Source organism: Petromyzon marinus, chromosome 16, assembly GCF_048934315.1.
Source record: "Petromyzon marinus isolate PM22_M1 ecotype Great Lakes invasive population chromosome 16, UKy_Petmar_22M1.pri1.0, whole genome shotgun sequence".
NCBI lineage: Eukaryota > Metazoa > Chordata > Hyperoartia > Petromyzontiformes > Petromyzontidae > Petromyzon > Petromyzon marinus.
This window is the reverse complement of record NC_133682.1, coordinates 1,193,801-1,215,226: the sequence shown is the minus strand read 5'-3', so window position 1 is coordinate 1,215,226 and position 21,426 is coordinate 1,193,801. Positions and strand designations below refer to the sequence as shown.

The 21,426-nt window shown below is 55.6% G+C and overlaps 1 protein-coding gene across 3 annotated transcripts in view; it reads right to left on the bottom strand.

The window, feature by feature from the left end:
• The window catches only part of LOC116943028 (uncharacterized), a 53,599-nt gene that overhangs the window by 23,029 nt on the left and 9,144 nt on the right, over window positions 1-21,426 (bottom strand). For 2 of the 3 annotated variants that reach the window (XM_076067396.1, XM_076067395.1), the window contains exon 2: window positions 4,523-4,665. In XM_076067396.1, the coding sequence (XP_075923511.1) occupies window positions 4,523-4,585 (63 nt within the window). In that variant the 5' untranslated portion in view covers window positions 4,586-4,665. Of the gene's footprint in view, window positions 1-4,522; window positions 4,666-6,438; window positions 6,901-21,426 lie in introns of those variants that run through there. The other variant, XM_076067397.1, reaches the window with a different exon arrangement.

Genomic DNA, 21,426 nt, shown 5'->3' with positions numbered 1-21,426 from the left:
ACCACAAAGACAAAGGTTCCCCGCGTGGCCTTAAAAGGCTGTTTGGGCAAGTGCTGTTTGCGAGTCGCACCTATGAAGCCGGGTACGGTACACGAGGGGGTGGGTGGCCAGCACCACGCCCGGCCGCCTTTGTCTCCCGAGTGGCGATGTTGACATGCCACACCAGGTGCCCTTTTTTAGGTCTAGTCGACCTAGGGGAGGCCCAGGACCACGGCAACAACTATCACCAAAATGACCGTATTCACTCAACAGACGAGACCACCACTAAGAACACCGTCACATCGCCACCACGACCACCACCGCCAACACCACAATGACACAACCACTGCATTGATGGCCATCGCAGCAGAGCCCACCATCACCACTCACCCACGACGACCGCCACAACACCAAATGTACCACACCACCACGACCGTGATCACCAGGACTAAAGCTATACCACAATCCACACCACCAACACTGCAACCACCATATTCTTGGGTCTTTTGGTAAAGTCACGTAGATAGGTTCAAAGAAAATAACAAAAAGTAATATTTAAAAAATACTTTTTTTTAAACACGCTTTAAAACTCCACGACTCCAGGAAGTGGCCCCGAAGTTTGCCACAACGTAAGAGACCGTGGCCAATGACAGCCAACGTCAGTTGAGCGTCGACAATTAGACCCAAGCAGAAACATAACATAGAAAAGAAGATTGTTATATTATTTTTTAATGATAGAATATAGTATTGTCATCAGTATGACATACGTATACCAAGTTTGCAGTCGATACGACATTGGGAAGTGGGTTAAAATTGAGTTACAGGATTTGAGGAAACAACAACAACAACAGTTAAATAAAAGCGAGTAAAAAAGCGTGCGATAATTACAAAAAACTACGAGGTTTCGATCGCAACACAAGCGTTCGTCATCAGGAAGAGATAAAAAAAAAACTGCAACCACCACTCATTACTACACTTGAGCCGCCACCATCACAATAACCACCACAGTACACCACCTACAATCACCACCACCAACACCACAATCATGACCCCACCACAGTACACCACCTACAATCACCACCACCACCACCACAATCATGACCCCACCACAGTACACCACCTACAATCACCACCACCAACACCACAATCATGACCCCACCACAGTACACCACCTACAATCACCACCACCACCACCACAATCATGACCCCACCACAGTACACCACCTACAATCACCACCACCACCACCACAATCATGACCCCACCACAGTACACCACCTACAATCACCACCACCACAATCATGACCCCACCACAGTACACCACCTACAATCACCACCACCACCACCACAATCATGACCCCACCACAGTACACCACCTACAATCACCAACACCACCACAATCATGACCCCACCACAGTACACCACCTACAATCACCACCACCACCACCACAATCATGACCCCACCACAGTACACCACCTACAATCACCACCAACACCACCACAATCATGACCCCACCACAGTACACCACCTACAATCACCACCACCAACACCACAATCATGACCCCACCACAGTACACCACCTACAATCACCACCAACACCACAATCATGACCCCACCACAGTACACCACCTACAATCACCACCACCAACACCACAATCATGACCCCACCACAGTACACCACCTACAATCACCACCACCAACACCACAATCATGACCCCACCACAGTACACCACCTACAATCACCACCACCAACACCACAATCATGACCCCACCACAGTACACCACCTACAATCACCACCACCACCACCACAATCATGACCCCACCACAGTACACCACCTACAATCACCACCACCAACACCACAATCATGACCCCACCACAGTACACCACCTACAATCACCACCACCAACACCACAATCATGACCCCACCACAGTACACCACCTACAATCACCACCACCACCACCACAATCATGACCCCACCACAGTACACCACCTACAATCACCACCACCACCACCACAATCATGACCCCACCACAGTACACCACCTACAATCACCACCACCACCACCACAATCATGACCCCACCACAGTACACCACCTACAATCACCACCACCACCACCACAATCATGACCCCACCACAGTACACCACCTACAATCACCACCACCACCACCACAATCATGACCCCACCACAGTACACCACCTACAATCACCACCACCAACACCACAATCATGACCCCACCACAGTACACCACCTACAATCACCACCACCACCACCACAATCATGACCCCACCACAGTACACCACCTACAATCACCACCACCACCACAATCATGACCCCACCACAGTACACCACCTACAATCACCACCAACACCACCACAATCATGACCCCACCACAGTACACCACCTACAATCACCACCACCAACACCACAATCATGACCCCACCACAGTACACCACCTACAATCACCACCACCAACACCACAATCATGACCCCACCACAGTACACCACCTACAATCACCACCACCAACACCACAATCATGACCCCACCACAGTACACCACCTACAATCACCACCACCACCACCACAATCATGACCCCACCACAGTACACCACCTACAATCACCACCACCAACACCACAATCATGACCCCACCACAGTACACCACCTACAATCACCACCACCAACACCACAATCATGACCCCACCACAGTACACCACCTACAATCACCACCACCACCACCACAATCATGACCCCACCACAGTACACCACCTACAATCACCACCACCACCACCACAATCATGACCCCACCACAGTACACCACCTACAATCACCACCACCACCACCACAATCATGACCCCACCACAGTACACCACCTACAATCACCACCACCACCACCACAATCATGACCCCACCACAGTACACCACCTACAATCACCACCACCACCACCACAATCATGACCCCACCACAGTACACCACCTACAATCACCACCACCAACACCACAATCATGACCCCACCACAGTACACCACCTACAATCACCACCACCACCACCACAATCATGACCCCACCACAGTACACCACCTACAATCACCACCACCACCACAATCATGACCCCACCACAGTACACCACCTACAATCACCACCAACACCACCACAATCATGACCCCACCACAGTACACCACCTACAATCACCACCACCAACACCACAATCATGACCCCACCACAGTACACCACCTACAATCACCACCACCAACACCACAATCATGACCCCACCACAGCAGCCCACACACTGGCACAACTGAACCGTAACCCAGGCGCCTCCTGCCTCCTAAATAGCTCCACGGCGTCCTTACAGCATTCCCAGCGCCGGGAGACGGAGCGAGTCCCACACTTTCCTAAACATCAGCAGCAGCAGCAGCTGCGGCGGCGTGACGCAACCTGCCCTGCACCACTTCTCCCCTCCCTCCCCTCAGCCCACACCCATCCCCCTCTCCACTAACAGCCCCCCCACCACCACCCAACCTCCCCTCCCGACTCCAACTCCCCACGCCCTCCGGCTTCGTGGGGGCGTGGGTAGACTACCCCGGGCGGAGGAGGAGAGATTGGACTAGGATGGTGGGGGGCGGGGGTTGGTCTGCTCGTGTTATGAGAGAGAGCGTTGGCGGTGGAGAGGGGAGTTGGTTGGAGAGGGTAGGGTGGGGAGGGAGGAGTGAGTGTGAGAGCGAGGGAGGGAGCAGGCAGGGGAGAGGCGAGCTGCCCTCAAACACCGAGGTCACAGTCACGCTGGGAGGCACGCAGGTATGAACCCCACCGCCGCGCGCGGGGGCCATGCCCACACTCACCTGCCCTCAGCTGTGCGCACGACAACTCAGTGCCGGCCCACTGCTGATGAGACCCCCAACGGTCGAAACTGCCCCCAAGAGCGTTCTTGTTGAACCAAAAGTTGCTGGATAAATATTGGGTCAGGAACGTTCTTTGTCTGGTGGGCCGAATTTTTGTTTGAAATTTTTTAACGAATATATTTATTTTATTGTAAAGAGAGACAGACGAAAACGTGTCTATCCACCTAATACAGTCACCCACACAGTCACCCACGCAGTAACACTCGAACATGACCGACCTCGCTCTGGCTGACGAGGTCCGCATCGTCACCGATTGTCTCGGCACGGTTTGCGTGCGGAGCGTCTAAACCAAGATTGCGCCGATGCCGCAGGGCGGTGGCGGTGGCCACGCTGCACTAAATGTTGCGAATCGCGCAGAGCATTCAATCAAAGAAGCAGGAAAATTAATTGAGAGAGAGAGAGACGGATTGAGATTTTGGCAGAAGGACGGTGTACGCGGCACGGTGGAGCAGCATCGGCCCTCGACAAGGGATGGGAGGGGGTGGGGGGTGCTTACGGCCGCCTCTTGGAGGCTGCCAGATGCACTGTACCACAAGACGGTGGCACGGCTGCGACGGCGGGCCACACAGGACGCGCTTGTCTGAACCCCGCGCCACCTTGGGACGGGCCGAGCCGCCCCGGCTGCGATGGCGCAAACTCACCATCGCGTCGGTGTCGCCAGGCTCCGTCTTCACGCGAGCGGGCATCTTCTCGATCATCAGCATGGCCGTGCGTGCTCTCCGGCCGGCGCCTCGTGCGGGGGGCAGGGGGGGGTGGGGCAGTGGCTCTCGTGGCACCGGTGACTCTGGAAGACAGCGGACGGCGAACAGGGCCTCGTTTTAAAGTCGCGACACAAAAATAATTGAATTTGTTAATAAAAAAATAAAACATTGAGGACATCGCAGTGACAGAAAAACGATGCAAGCCGCCAGAAACACAACTTTGCCGTAGTGAGCACTGGTGGCGAAACCCTGATGATGAGCTCCAATGGCAACGAAACCAGGCAAGCGCTGTTGCCTATTGCTGCTGCCGCTTGCCGCTTTCGGTGGTGTAAAATTGATCTCGGCTTTAGGCGAGCAGAACGGTGAGGCGAGGAGCGTGATGAGAGGGGGGCGAGGATGGCTCCAGCATTGGGAGGATTTAGTGAAGGACGAGGAATGAACCTCCAGAAGCACCGTGTGCTCTGAGGTGAGAAATGAGGAGGGATGAGGAGAGGGGCGAGGAGAGGGAGTTTAGGAGGGCCACACCGACCCAGGACAGGAGTTGAACTTGAGCCAGGAGCGCATCGCGCCCTTCGGGGGAAAAAAGGCCTCGCGAGGGTGGGGCGGGAGTGCGGGCCCGCCCGGCTGTTTACGCAATCGGGATGGCGAGACCGGCAGGAAGAGTCGGGAGGGGGGTAGAGTTGAGGCTGACAGGGAGAAAAGGGAGATAGAGAGATGGGGGGGGTGGGGGGTGAAGGGGTTGAAAGGGGAGATAGATAGGGAGGGGAGGGAGAGAGGGGAGGGAGGGAGAGAGGAGAGATAGATAGCGAGGGATGGGAGAGTGCGTCCACCGGGACCCAATTCGGCGCTGGAAATAGCGACCCGCGTACAGGGAGCGCGTACAGATGCTGCGGGTTTTGGTCGTAGTAACGTGCGGAGCAATTTGTGGGGAGGGGAGTGCGGTGTGTGTGGGGGTGTGGTCGGTTGGGTGTGTGTGGATTGGTGTGTGGTGTGACAGTGATGTGGGGTGGGATTGCAAGTGTTCCAAAGCAGCAGCTGCGTCCGGCGAAGGCAAGTCGCAGGCAAGTCGCAGGTAAGTCGCAGGTAAGTCGCAGGTCGCGCATCACGGGAATGACGGCTTCACCAAAAACACTCCGTGTCTCTCCAATCACTACGGCTCGTCATGGACACGCGTGCTGGTGAGAGACAACTCTGGCGTGACCTAATCACCCAACTCTTACCTAGAGATCCACTCAGCCACCCCCACCTCAGCCCCCATCCCCCCAGCCCCCACCCTTACCCCCCACACCACTCAGCTACCCACCCCAGCCCTGCACCCTTACCCCCACACCACTCAGCTACCCACCCCAGCCTCCACTCAGCTCGTCCAGTCACCGGTCCCTCACCTCACACCTGCACGTGGAGAGACACCACGTGCCCCACGTGGCCAATCGTCTCGGTTCAGTAGAAGCGGCCGTTAGACAAATACTGGAACCCCATTCACCCACAGAGAGAACGATTTTGTGAATCGCGTCGATTCACATTCTCCAATTTATTATATTATTTCGTGTGTGTGTGAATAGTGGTGAGAGTAGCGGCCACTAGTGGCTGGACGGGTGACATGAATCCGTTACATACGCAGAGACCCAAAGGCCCTCACGGATAGACCCATACACTGACACAGGGACCCATAGACGAACAAAGAGACCCATTGACTTGCACAGAGATCCATAGACTTACAATATAAACTTAGGACTAACTGCAACTTCCTCTGTGACTTGGATATACCCAGTCGCTGTGCACGGTGTGTTGACATGCCGGTGCTTTCAGACGTTGCTCCGATCCACATTGGACTGCATTGTGTGACGTGAACTCACTCAGAGATATGCCCGAAGACTCGCACAGAGACCTCCACAGACACCCGTAGAAATCTATCGCCTCACACAAAGACGCCCACAGCCTTGCACAGAGACGGACGCACACAGAGACCCAATCACTTAAAAACACTCGCACATAAGATTCGTCGCAGCGTACACCACGATGCGCCCGAGAAAACAAAAACGCATTGTGCTCAGCATCGTCGTGAGCTGCAGTCGCTACTCAGACGGCTCTGTACAGGCACCACCGCATTGCATTTTTATTGTTCCGCGTTTGCCTCGCAGCGGCTTCGTGGTGATGATGGGGGGTGGGGGGTGGCGAGGTTCGTGGTGGGGTTTCTGGGGGAAGGAGCGAGTGGAGTCCCGAGGGAGGTCGGGGTGTGGTTGGCGGTCGCCTCGCAAGGGCTAGGCACCCAGGGTTTGACTCTGGGGCGAGGTTCCGCACCCGCCTGGGAACGCGATTCTCGCGGCCGACGTTGTGCCCCGCACCTGGGACGCGGTTTCCTGCTCTGCGGCTGCGTGACCCCATTCGAGTTGGGGGTGACACGGGGCGAGGTGAAATCATAACGAAACCCCCTCCCTCTCTCCCATGGGAGCCCACGCACTCTCGCACGTACTGTTGTTACCGTGACACTTAATAGTGGTACTGACACACACAATGATGACACACACAATGATGACAAAGATCCCCCTTATAACCTGAGCAGACTGTTGGGGAAAGTGCTGTTAGAAAGCACCTATGAAGGCCGGCGCACGAGCACATATATTTTTAAAAAGCATAATTATAAGCATGTATGTCATCAAAGGTCCTCTTAATTTCGACGTTGGCGAGTTGGGGTTCAAGTTTAAACTTCTTGACGAGGTGAGAACTCGTGAGACCACGCAGGATAGTCTCGGTTTGCAAGGATGACTCGGGTGCAGGAACTGGCGAGGGATGGTGTTGTGCGTCTGTACATCACTGCAAGTAGATTTTATTTAGCCGATGATGATGATGGTGGTGGTAGCGATCGTGGTGGTGGCGATGGTATACCAATCATCGGGCGCGTGCGGCATGTCCTTACGTAGGCGCCGTTTTGCGCGGTTGTGCTGTGCTGCGCCCACCCTCTCCTCAGCCGCAACCCCCGCTCCCTTCTACCAGCCATGCAAAGAAACAAAATACCCTGCAGCAGCCTACAGCCAGCTGCTCAGGGCTATGTTGACGATAATTACTCCGCTCGCTGAGCCGAGTCGGCTTAATGGGTGGTGGGGGTGTGTGGGAGGTGCGGGGGGGGGGTGTGTGGGAGGTGCGGGGGGGTGTGTGGGAGGTGCGGGGGAGGGGTGTGTGGGAGGTGCGGGGTGGTGGGGGTGTGTGGGAGGTGCGGGGGGGTGGGGGGTGTGCGGGAGGTGCGGGGGGGTGTGTGGGAGGTGCGGGGGGGAGGTGTGTGGGGGTGTGTGGGAGGTGCGGGGTGGTGGAGGGTGTGGGAGGTGCGGGGGGGTGTGTGGGAGGTGCGGGGGGGGGTGTGTGTGGGGGTGTGTGGGAGGTGCGGGGTGGTGAGGGTGTGTGGGAGGTGCGGGGGGGGTGTGGGAGGTGCGGGGGGGTTCGGGTGTGTGGGAGATGCGGGGGGGGTGGGGGTGTGTGGGAGGTGCGGGGGTGGTGGGGGTGCGTGGGAGGTGCGGGGGAGGAGTGGAGGTTTGGGGGGGGGTGTGTGAGGGTGTGTGGAAGGTGTGTGGGAGGTGTCGTGTGTGTGTGCGAGTGTGCATGCGTGGGGCGAACAGACGCACATCAGCACACACAGACAAAGATCCCCCGTAGAGCTCCAACAGGCCGTTGGGGCAAGTGCTGCTCGAGAGTGGCACCTATGAAGGCCGGGACAGCACACGAGAGGGTGGGGTGGCCAGAACCACGCCCGACCGCTTTTGTCTCCCTCGTGGCGATGTTGACACATTGCGCGCCAGGTGCTCATTTGAGGCTGAATAGCGCCACGGGAATCCCAGGACCGATTCACAAAATCGTCACTGGGTGTTTGGTGGCCGCGAGCGGGAATCGAATTCTGGTCGCCGGGATCGTAGCGCAGCTCGCTAACCACTACGCCACCGCTCCCCTACGCAGTCACACACCCGCACCACACACGCACCTGCTCGTGTCACGAGTAGCCACTGCAACAGCCTCACTAATTAACTTATCCGGTTTCAAACGCGTGGTGTGTGGCAGTTTTTTGTCCAGATTGCGTTCATGTCCCACCCCGTGTTCCGATAGCGAGGGAACGGCGCTGCCGATACGAACTCGGCCCCGAGCCTGACCGGCTGAGTTCGATTCCCGGCCACGGCTAAGATCAGTGGCTCTTCTTCGCAGCACAAAGAGGTAAATATGGAGAGGAGCCTCTATATGTGTTGGGTCATTGCCCGAAACGTCGCCGATTACATTTTTGTCCTTTTAAGGATACAAAATATGTTTGACAAACGTCTTAATTGGTTGTATTTTGTAGGACAACCACTGTTGAACAAAGTAGCACTCAATTTATCAACCCCGGTGAGATGATGGGCTGGGTAAAATCCCTTTCCCTCCCATGCCAAGCCCAACCCGGATTTAAACCCGAATCCTTTGCTGTACGGCTGAGCCACGTGGACGAGCCGATTGGAATCTCCCGCGGGTCCGCACGGAGCCCCCGTGGCAGAACTCGCGATGCCCATGGCACTGCCGCTGGGATGGAGTCGACGCTGTCGCCAGAGAGGTTGACTCACAGAGCGGGGTGGGGGGGGGGGTGAGTTCAACTCGGGGTCAAGTGTCGGCTCAAGTTCACCCCATGGTGACGAGTTAAAGAGTCAACATTCATCATCGTCGTCAGTTACCACCACAAACTTTATCATCCTCATCACCACCACTACCAACATCAGCATCATAACCAAACTACCATCACCACCATTATCATCATCATCAGCTACCCATCGGCAATCATTCGGTGATGCGACTGCATTGGCAGTGGTACACAAAGCCCTCGCTTCCCCTTCAGCTTGGACCAGGCCTACCCCAACCACTACCCCTGGCACGATCCCTACTACTACCACTACCCAAACACTATCACAACCACGACCCCTAACATTACCACTACCCCAACCATTATCACACTACCACTAACCCCTACACCGACTACTATCACACTACCCCTTATCACCATCCCATGCCCCTCCTTAACCATTCCAACCTGTTCTCCGAACTTCCATCATAACTACACCACCACTTTTAATAATAATAATAATAACCCGAACTCTTTGTTATCTCAACCACTATCATCTAATGTCCAATTTTTGCAAAGCACCCTGGAATACGGTGCTGCTCTACCAATCTAAGATATCAGATACGAGACAAGCTCCCCTCTCGAATGCGTGGTGGCTTTACTCCAGCAAGGCACTGAGCAGCATTGTCGAAAGGAATTGGCCAAACATCCACCAGGTGACAGGAACCTCCCAAAGGTGGAGCCTTGAGACTCAACCGGCGGCATTCCTGGGATGATCGCCGCAGCTCTCGACGCCAAGATCATCGTTCCACCGCGGGATGCCGCAGTGTCCCTGTCTCGCCCGCGCGATGGCCACAGTTGGATCGCAACAGCCCCAGGGGTTTATGCTTCCTGCTGTTCCAAGAATAAACCTCCCGTCCCAAGGCAGCCACCCGGCACACAACGTCCACCGTACTCGCTCGTTGTGGCTGAAGCTGCCTGAGCTGGCGTGGCCACGTGGCCCTTAATCTCGTCTGCAAGCGACCCGCAGACGTGCACAAGTGAGAATCCATGGCCTCTAAGGTGACCTAGACCGTGAGACATGATGACCCGATCAAAGGCGTGTCGGTTCTACAGGTGGAGCCCCAGGCAAACTCTGGCTGAGTAGCGCCTTGACATTATCGGGCTGGCGGTAAACACCTCGAGTCGGGACACATGTGGAGATGGTGGAAGTGTGGCCCAGGCACATATCCAGACAGGCGTCTGAGCAGCTAGCCAGCAGTACAAAACAAAGGCAAATATAACGACAAAGATCCACCTTTCAGCCTTAACAGACTTTTTGGGGTATGTGCTGTTAGCGAGCAGCACCTATGAAGGCTGGCACGGCACACGAGGGGGTGGGTGGCCAGCAGCACCGCCGACCGCGATGCGGTGACCAACCCCCACCCCAAAACCGAGTGACGAATTTCCCAACTCGGCGTTACCGGGGCAAGAGAAAGGTTCTCACAGCCAGCGGGCGGGCACGGGAGGTGAGACCCAGAGGGGGGCAGTTTCAGGAAACAGGCAGCCTCGTCGAGATAACGCAGAGCCCCATGTGGCTCATGAGCGCGGCTCGCCCACCCGATGCACAGTTGGATATGCATTTGGCGGCGCAATGGTTTTGCCTGTGGTTTGCACCCTGCACGCTACACCACGTTACCAACCTGCCTACCTGACATGTGATTCCTGGCAAAGGCCAACTCACGTAACCATGCGACTGAATTAGAAACGAAAAAGTTTTGCTGGCTGGCTGAAGGCAGACGTCCGAATAATTACCGATTAAAACAACATTATACGATAACAATGTACAGCCTTAAAAGTGAAACAAACAATTATATACATAACAGGAGAGGTTTCGGGCAATGGCCCATCTTCATAGCACGTTTGTTTAAGAGGGCCATGACGCGGTGGCTAGCCTAAAACAGTAGCACTGGGGAGACAAAGGCGGCCGGGGGGCAGCGTTGGTAACGCTTCCCACTCTCCCGTACGCCGGTTCAGCACCAGAACAGCTGCTCACTAACAGCACCTGTGCCAACGGTCTCCACTGGACAACAACCACAAGGTGACCCCCACAGTGACCCACGCAGTGAACTACACGGTGACCTACACGGTGACCTACACGGTGACCTACACAGTGACCCCCCCCAGTGACCCCCACATTAAGGGGGCGAGAGGGCCTACTTCATCCAGCAGTGGATCGAGGAGTGCATTAATTTTATAGTTCGCATCACCTTGGTACTGGCGACATAAATTCGCCCTCTTGACGACCGTAAAAAAATATTGGTGATATTATTCAGAACAGCTCGGCAAAACGATGGCAGTCATCAGGACAGCAAAGGTGATGCCCCGAGACAAAGTAAACAACGATCCAACTCCTCTCACGCACTGCTGCTGTTGGCGAATGGCATTCCCTTCCCTCGCCACCCCTTATAAGCCCCCACCCTCCCCCCTTATTTCACCAGAATTTTTGGCAACATCTCTGGCACTAACGGTGCGAGCCACAAACATTTTTTTCGAGATGATAAGTCGACCACAACATCTCCCAGCTCTCATGCGCGGAGTCGTGCAGCGCCACTACTTTTTTGGGGGGCAAGTGGAGGACATTCCACATTCCCATGATGGTGAGCTGACCTTACTCTACAATTACACTTCATGGAAATTATAAATCCCCATGATAGTTCCCCACGACCAACTTAACAATTTTAATTCAATGGAAAATTCCACATTCCCATGACGGTGCCCCGAGCGGCTTCACCGTTTTAATTAGCGAGTGACCGTCGCGGCCAGTGCTGGTTATGGATGACACCGATCAGCGTTGTGCAACCCACGCCAAAGCCGGCGTGTTGATGCGCGTTCGCGTCTGTCCCCAACTCGGCCCTTTCCTGGAAAATCACTCCACACCCAATCTCCACCCTCCCCACACCCCTCTCTCCCCGCTTTCCACTCCCCACCACCACCAGCAACACACATACACACGCACAGCCCTCTCTGCGGCCACATCAGCCTTGGCATGCGAGCGAGTCAGCAAGAACTGGTCGGCTCCTGCTTTGCGAGAATACAAGGTCCCCCTTCTCTTCTCTCCCCCCCCCCGCCTCTCTTCTCCTCCCCGTTCTCGCCACGCTCAGACAAACAGGGGCTCCTTCACATCGCCAGAGTGGCCGCGCCCCGGCCCAGGGAAACTCGCCTTCACCCGTGGCAGCTCCGGGCTGCTGCCAGGCCAACGTGGAGGGCTGCGTGACCGCGCGTGTCTGTCTGTCTGTCTACCCCCCCACCCAAACCCCGTCTCTCTCAGCTTTCACCACCCCACCGCCACTTACCCTTCCCCTTCACATTGTCATTCTCAATCAGCCACTACCAATTCACTGCTGGATGAAGACGTGAAGGACATATCGTCGTCGTGACGTTCTTTATCCAGCAGTAGATTGAACATGACTGATTAATGATGATGTGAACGAAAGGTAGGTGGGGTTCAGCCTCAAGGACAAGAAAACAGATATGCACATCACCACATCGCCACCACCATCATCATCAGCCAGGGTCCATCCACTGCTGGATGAAGGTCCCCCCCCCCCTCCAAGGCGCTGCCAACTGCTAAGACCCTGTGATGCAACAATCGCAAGGTCGTGAACAAACAATAAGCCACACAAATTTATAAATAACACTTCCACACAATCGACAATAACAAGTGTGTGTGTGGACTTGACAAAATGAGCGACGTTTCGAGTGATTGCTCTTCTTCGTTTTAATTGTTGAAACGGTGGATTCATTTGCTTATATAATAAATAACGACGTATCAAGACTCCGATGTCAGGTGGAGCTCTGGGTTTCTATTGCTATGTCTGGCCAGTCCCTTTTCGAGAAGTGATTGCAAACCCGCCACACTTCACCGTTGTAAATTCATCAGCTGCTCGACTCGACTTGGAACACAGGGTCAAAGTTTAAGTACAGCCAGCGGGCGATGCAGTGTGGGAGAGGGGTGGGGTCAGCTGTCTCGCGACAATTGCATTTGCTATGGGCGGAGGGCGGGAGGGTACGATGGCTGGATGGTTGGGGGGGGGGGTCTTAAAACCCCCGCGAGGCGAGGGCCACGTGGAGAGAGAGAGAGCACGGAGCAGACACGCGAGCAGCAACTGTACCCTCTGTTCCTCCCTGTGAGCCTGGACTCGAACTCTTCATACCTGTGGCTACTGTGGGCGAGCGGGTGATTTGCATGGAGAAGGGCGAGCGTCGCTGTTTTGCCTACGAGTACTGAAGGATGCGTACCCGGTATGCACATTGCACCAACAACGACCCCCCCCCCTTCCACACCCACCCCACCCCCTCGCCCTCCCACTCCACCCTCCACACCCCAGCACACGTCCCCAATCACGCACAACCAAACACTCCACCCTCTCGCTCCCCCCACACCCTCTCTCTCACAACCACGAGTCCAACGTGTGTTTGTCCGTATCTGCGGACCTCTCTCTGTGTTGCTCATGCAGCCTTTGTCTCTGCGTGTCTCTCTTGATGAAACAGTACGTGCTTGTCTGCAATTATCTCTCTCAGTGCGCGCCCAGCACTCTCGCTGTGTCCGTGGCTGTGCGTTTCTTTGCCGCCAGTCTCTCTGTAGGGAGCCTGGGCCCCTCTAAATGTCTCTGTACCCATCTCTCTGCGTCTCTCGTTCGTTCTCTCCACGTGTCCGAGTCTCTGAAGTGCGTCTGTGAGCGTGTCTTTCTCTCTCTGCCTCGCTCTACCTTTGTCTCGTTTTAGTTTCGCTTTTTGCCTCTTCCTCTCTCGCGCTCCCCTCCCGTGACTCCGTCTCAACGTCGCCTCCCTTGGCCCTGGGTGGTGTAAGGAGTGGAGGTGGGGGAGGGATAGGCTGGGAGGGAGGGGCGCGGGGGATGACGGGAGGGGCTGATGGAGAATGCTGGACAGAGGCGCGTCTGTGTGGGGGGCTATCCAGAGCCACATTCCCAAGATCCGACTTAGGATCGGCGTTAAAACCCAAGGCGGCCTCCCCCACCCACCAACCTCCTCCACCCACCAACCTCCTCCCCCACCCACCAACCTCCTCCCCCACCCACCAACCTCCTCCCCCACCCACCAACCATCCCCCAACCCACTGAACTTGGCAGTGACCACCACCACCCCCCCTTTCCACAGCAACGCCATCGATAATGCGTGCGCACACAAACACACGCGCGGAGACACACACACACACGTACACACACACACACGTACACACACACACGTACACACACACGCGCGCGGAGACACCCACTCGCACAACAAAGGTACACACACGCTCACGGTCAGTCGCCACGCACGGTCGCACACATACACTCAGTCGCACCGCCACGCGTGGTCGTCACGCAACACGCTGACGCACGGACACACACGGGGCAAAGATCCCCGTTTAGCCTGCACACACTGTCGGGGCAAGTGCCGTGAGCGAGTGGCACCTACGAAGGCCGGCACGGCGCACGAAGGGCCTTCGCCCCCTTCTCGTGCTAACGAAGACGCTGCACTTGGGTCCTCATTGTTAAGGAATAGTCGCAGGATAAATATCGCCACTGATGTTAGCCCGGCATGTAGCACTGCCAGCTAAGCACCACACTACCGCTCCCCACTACACACATACAAACATACAAACTCTCATACAATAACGCATCAATACACTAACAACAACCGCCGTTCGCTAATAAGTGGGAGTGATGTCCCCACGACGCTTGTTCTGACAAAAACCCACTACGACAAAGATCCCCCGTGTAGCCTGTAACAGACTGTGGGGGCAAGTGCTGTTAGCGAGCACCTATGAAGGCTGGAACGGCACACGAGGGGGTGGGTGGCCAGCACCACAAAGACAAATATCCCCTGTATAGCCTGAACAGACTGTTGGGGCAAGTGCTGATTGCGAGTAGCTATGAAGGCTATCACGGCACACGAGTGGGTGGCGATGTTTACACACTGCGCCAGGTACTCATTTGAGGCCGAGTCGACCTAGGGGAGGCGCAGGATCGGTTCAAACAATCGTCACCGGTGTTGACCGTGAGCGGGAATCGAACCCGGCTCCACTACCGCTCCCCACGCTCACACACACACAGACACAAAGAAAAACACACACCCACTAAAACACTCACACGAGGAGGAGTGAGTTCACAACACCGGCGCCAGCACCGACTGGGCAACTGAAACGGGAGTCGAACTCGGGTCGGTGCGGGTCGCAAATTGCCGTCGCGTGCGAGCGAGCGCCGATGCGTACGTGACCGGCGGAGGTGATTCAACCACTCCCCGCTTTCTGAACTCGCCTCCCCCGCCCTAGCCCCTATCCCCACCCACCCACCCTTATCCTCCCACCCACCCACCCTCATCCTCCCCCCACTAGCCCAGCCGCCCGCTCCCACCGGCGCCTCCAAAACACGAGGTATTTACCCCGATTCTTAGAAATGAAAGGTCGCGCGCATCCTTGGAGAGCGGAATGTGGAGGCCACGGTGTTCCGGGGATAAACAGCGAAACGTGCGCTCGGCCACACAGGGCCACTCCCTTCCCGCACCCCGCTCCGCCCCCCCAATACCCTCTCGACCCCCCAATTTCCCTCTACTCTCCCACCACCTACCCCCCTCCCCTGCCCTGTGACCTCGACTAATCCATCAACACCCGCGATGTTGGAACATCGGGGCACAGAGGTGATGAGATGTGAGGAAGGGGGGGGGGGGTGAAGAAGCGAGGAGGTGTCGTGAACTTCAACTCGTGGTCCGCTGGTCGCCCATGTCGGCTCTCACAGCCACCCAAATTACTTGACCCAAAATGAAGCCGGCATCGGGTTCACGCGGCTGTGAGAGCCGCGGCTCCAAGCAGACAGCTCCACAAAACCTCGTGGAGCTGCCCGTGGGATGCGGTGGGTGGCAGAGAGATGGCAGTACAGAGAGTAGGTCCGTGGAGGATTCCACTCCGTGGTTGGATACCTTTGCTCGCAAGCCCTTTAATTTGCACAGGGGTGATGTTTCACGGGTGTCCGGTACTCTAATTTACTTCCCCAGCCAAGCAACACAGCTCGTTATTTACAACAGGAACTGGCCAAACATCCCAATGTTTGTGGGGAACCTTGAGACTTCGCAAGGATTTTCTGGAAACACCTTCCCCCTCCTCTCCCTTTCTCCGAGAGCCACCTCCTTTCTCAAAGACGTCGGCGATTGTGGTCTTCCTTCCACCGCGCTCTCCGTCTGTGATGTTTACTTAACCACTCCGAATCGGATTCTCCTCCCAGTTGCATTAAATCGTTCTCATTGTTCACGGAACCGAATTCGCCGAGTTCCCCGACTCCTTGTGGTACCCAGTCAGAACAACATTCATACTCGGTCTCATCACATGTCCGAGAAATCGAACCGTACCATTCTCAAATCATTCTCATTCATGTTCTTGTTGTGTACCCTGCTGCTATCCGTAACGAATTCATGTCAATCATCGCGTGCCTGTCCATCAAAAGTTTGACATCACCCTTCTTAAAAACCACGTCTGTTGCTTCGACTGTACTATGTCGGGGCTGTGTAGTTCCCCAGCTTTCATGGATATAGTAGTTTTCATTCTTATTATTCGTTTAGGTGATGGAGTGATACTGGCATTAGACTACACAGTCTGTGGAAGGGTCGCGAGTTAAATGGATTTGTCCGGGAATTCCTGCTGTGTTCGTGGAGTCCCGGTGCCACATGGAGCCTGGTTGTTACAAAACGCTGGACACTGGCACGTGCGGTCCATAAAAACGTTGCTGGCCGACATGGATTTGAAACCCGTCAACAAGAGTCAAACATCCTGAATTGTCATCGTGAAAACTCACATTCATTAATAGGTGACGTTTCAGGCAATGGGCCTTTATCATAGCGCATATAACCGACACATGTCGCCTATTAAAAATGTTCGACCAATATGTTGTGGCGTCGTTGTTGGTTGTGCTTGTGCACCACCGTCAACGCAGTGGCAGCATCACCAGGTAATTAGAGATCTGTATCGTGGAGCGGTAGCGCGGGTGGTTCGCGCACTGCCACCCGAGTGTCATTCCTGGCCACGACTAACAACAACATACATCATCATCATCGGCCGACTGATGTTATCAGAAAGCGCTCCTGGCCCTCTCGTTTTCAACAAGCTCAAGGTGACCGAGCTGTGGCGCGAGGTATGCTACAAAAGCAATCCCATCGACCATCAGCCAACAGTCGATGGACAGACACGAAGGGTGGGAGGAGGGGGTGTAAGTGATCTTGGCTGTCGCAATGCACGCCTCGTGAACACAACAGGCGTGGGCACATTCTCTCCTGTAATCACCTTGCACAAAAGAGCAATCACTGTCGACGTGCACCATTGGCGTGAACGTGGGGGGGGGGGGGGGGCACAAACACGAGGCGCGTCGACAAATATATCCGCCGAGAGGCAAACATATTTTATGTGCAGAGATGGTCGGTGGTACACGAACTGGCGCGCCAGGTGTCTCCGGCGTGGAAAGGGAGACGCGGGTGGCTGGGGGGGGGGAGGTAAGGGCAGGGCTGTGGGCTATCGTCAGGACAAACCCCACTACTCCCTCACCCTCTTTCCCCATGCATCAACGCCCGCAGAATCACCCCCGAGGGAGGGGAGGACACCGCCCGTGGTGGTTGTGTGGCACGGGCGACGGTGGAAGGTGGAATGCGGCGAAGACAAAGGCGAAGGTGCGCGCGTTTCACAGCACGCGGCCCGCCTGCACGCAGGCGCCGATTGCAGACCGGCACGCGACGGCATTCTTGACGGCCTGACCAGTACCACACTTGTCCCCCCCACCACCACCACCACCACCCCCCCAGTTCGCATTTACAGATACCCGATACTTTTTTTTTTATAAGACACAATAAAACTGTCCTGAGCCCCAAGACAGATTCAGACGTTCCGTTGGCACGGATGTTCGCCGTGCCTGGGAGGTGAGAACTGCATCACGGACGGGTGGTGGTAGTCGTGGTGGTAGTCGTGGGGGCTCGTGGTGCTGTGGGACAGAATTTAAAACTCCGCGTGGCGATACGCCGCGGGTCATTTTAGGCGGAGTCGACCTAGGAGGGTGGCGTGGAAGAAAGGGACCGAGACCCAGGCCAGGTTTTGGAGCTCCACTTGAAGCTGCTGTTGCGGGCGACCAGGAAATTAACGTGGTGGTGGTGGTGGTGGTGCTGCTGACGCTCCCATCTATGGCGGTGTTAAGGTTTTTTGGGTGTTTTTTGTGGAGAATTCACACCGACGCTGGATTTGTGTTGTTCGTTTTTTTCGAACGACGCCACACGGAGCAGATACCCGGAGCGCGCGTCCACGCGGGCACAGTGAGCGCGGGCACAGTGAGCGCGGGCACAGTGAGCGCGGGCACAGTGAGCGCGGGCACAGTGAGCGCGGGCACAGTGAGCGCGGGCACAGTGAGCGCGGGCACAGTGAGCGCGGGCACAGTGAGCGCGGGCACAGTGAGCGCGGGCACAGTGAGCGCGGGCACAGTGAGCGCGGGCACAGTGAGCGCGGGCACAGTGAGCGCGGGCACAGTGAGCGCGGGCACAGTGAGCGCGGGCACAGTGAGCGCGGGCACAGTGAGCGCGGGCACAGTGAGCGCGGGCACAGTGAGCGCGGGCACAGTGAGCGCGGGCACAGTGAGCGCGGGCACAGTGAGCGCGGGCACAGTGAGCGCGGGCACAGTGAGCGCGGGCACAGTGAGCGCGGGCACAGTGAGCGCGGGCACAGTGAGCGCGGGCACAGTGAGCGCGGGCACAGTGAGCGCGGGCACAGTGAGCGCGGGCACAGTGAGCGCGGGCACGAGGTCGCGTGGGGTAGAGGGCGGCGTGGTTTAGAGGGTGGTGGTGTAGTGGGTGGTGTAGTGGGTGGTTGGTGTAGAAGGGGTCTAGTGGGTGGTGTAGAAGGTAGCTTAGTGTTAAAAGCGGGTTGGGAGAGGAAGCTCGTGGGGTGGGCTGTTGCGGGCATGGTGGTGGGGAGTGCTTTGGGCGGTAGTGGGGGGGGTAGAGTGGAACGCAGCAGAGTGGTGGTGGTGGTGCGGGCGTGTTGGGGTAGAGGGTGGGGCGGGGTGCTGAGGTAGTGGGGGAGGGAGGGAGGGAGTTGGGGAGGCAAGGGGGTATCGGCTCGTTGCGGTGGGGGCAGCGGCCAGCGGGTCCCCGGCGTGACCCCGGCGTGACCCCGGCGTGACCCCGGTGCCCTCGCTCTGTGCCACCCGCGTGACGCACGCGGCCAGGAACAGCGGCGGGGGGGGGGGGACTCGCACACAGACAAAGATCCCCCGTGTAGCCTTAACAGACTGTTGGGACAAGTGCTGTTAGCGAGCAGCTATGAAGCCCGACACGGCACACGAGGGGGTGGGTATCCAACACCACGCCTGGCCGCCTTTGTCTCGCTAGATATTTACACAATGCATTAAGTGCTAATTTGAGGCTGTGGTTGGATGGTGGCCGTGAGTGGGAATGGAACTTCGGGTAGCCAAGTTGGTAGCGGAGTGCGTTAACTGCTGCTCCACCGCTTCATAATACGCCACATAACACACACACACATGCTTATAGAGACACACACACGTGCTTATAGAGAGACACACACACACGTGCTTATAGAGAGACACACACACACGTGCTTATAGAGAGACACACACACGTGCTTATAGAGAGACACACACACGTGCTTATAGAGAGACACACACACGTGCTTATAGAGAGACACACACACGTGCTTATAGAGACACACACACGTGCTTATAGAGACACACACACGTGCTTATAGAGAGACACACACACGTGCTTATAGAGAGACACACACACGTGCTTATAGAGAGACACACACACGTGCTTATAGAGAGACACACACACGTGCTTATAGAGAGACACACACACGTGCTTATAGAGACACACACACACGTGCTTATAGAGACACACACACACGTGCTTATAGAGAGACACACACGTGCTTATAGAGAGACACACACGTGCTTATAGAGACACACACACACGTGCTTATAGACACACACACGTGCTTATAGAGACACACACACGTGCTTATAGAGAGAGACACACACACGTGCTTATAGAGAGAGACACACACACGTGCTTATAGAGACACACACGTGCTTATAGAGAGACACACACACGTGCTTATAGAGAGACACACACACGTGCTTATAGAGAGACACACACACGTGCTTATAGAGACACACACACACACGTGCTTATAGAGACACACACACACGTGCTTATAGAGACACACACGTGCTTATAGAGACACACACGTGCTTATAGAGAGACACACACGTGCTTATAGAGAGACACACACGTGCTTATAGAGAGACACACACGTGCTTATAGAGACACACACGTGCTTATAGAGACACACACACACGTGCTTATAGACACACACACGTGCTTATAGAGACACACACACGTGCTTATAGAGAGACACACACACACGTGCTTATAGAGAGACACACACACACACGTGCTTATAGAGAGACACACACACACGTGCTTATAGAGAGAGACACACACACGTGCTTATAGAGAGAGACACACACGTGCTTATAGAGAGACACACACACGTGCTTATAGAGAGAGACACATACACGTGCTTACAGAGAGACACACACACACACGTGCTTATAGAGAGAGACACATACACGTGCTTACAGAGAGAGACACACACACACGTGCTTATAGAGAGAGACACACACACACGTGCTTATAGAGAGAGACACACACGCTTATAGAGAGACACACACACCAACACCCATGAAGACCACCCTGTGTGCGCAGTGAGACTGTCGAGGTTGAGGGTTTTTTGCGAGCACCTATTAAGAGCGGGCTGGCGCACATCAGAGGTGGGTGGTGGTGTGGGCCAACCACTAACACCCGGCCGCCTTCGTCTCCCCACTATACAAATGGCAATGCAGGAACAACGCGTGTCACCAACGCGTGTCACCATAGCGAGTCTTAAATCGGTTGCACTCCACGGCCGCTGGTGAACGTCCGGTGGTGGGTACCGTTCACCGAGCGCTCCGCGAAAGGATGAATCGACGTGGAAGGTGACGCGACGTTGGAGTTCGAATAACTCCCCCACCACCCACATAGACACATCTATACACACATGTGTGTGTGTAGATGTGTTCTCCACATAGACACATCTATACACACGTGTGTGTGTGTGTGGATGTGTTCTCCACATAGACACAGCTATACACACGTGTGTGTGTGTAAATGTGTTCTCCACATAGACACATCTATACACATGTGT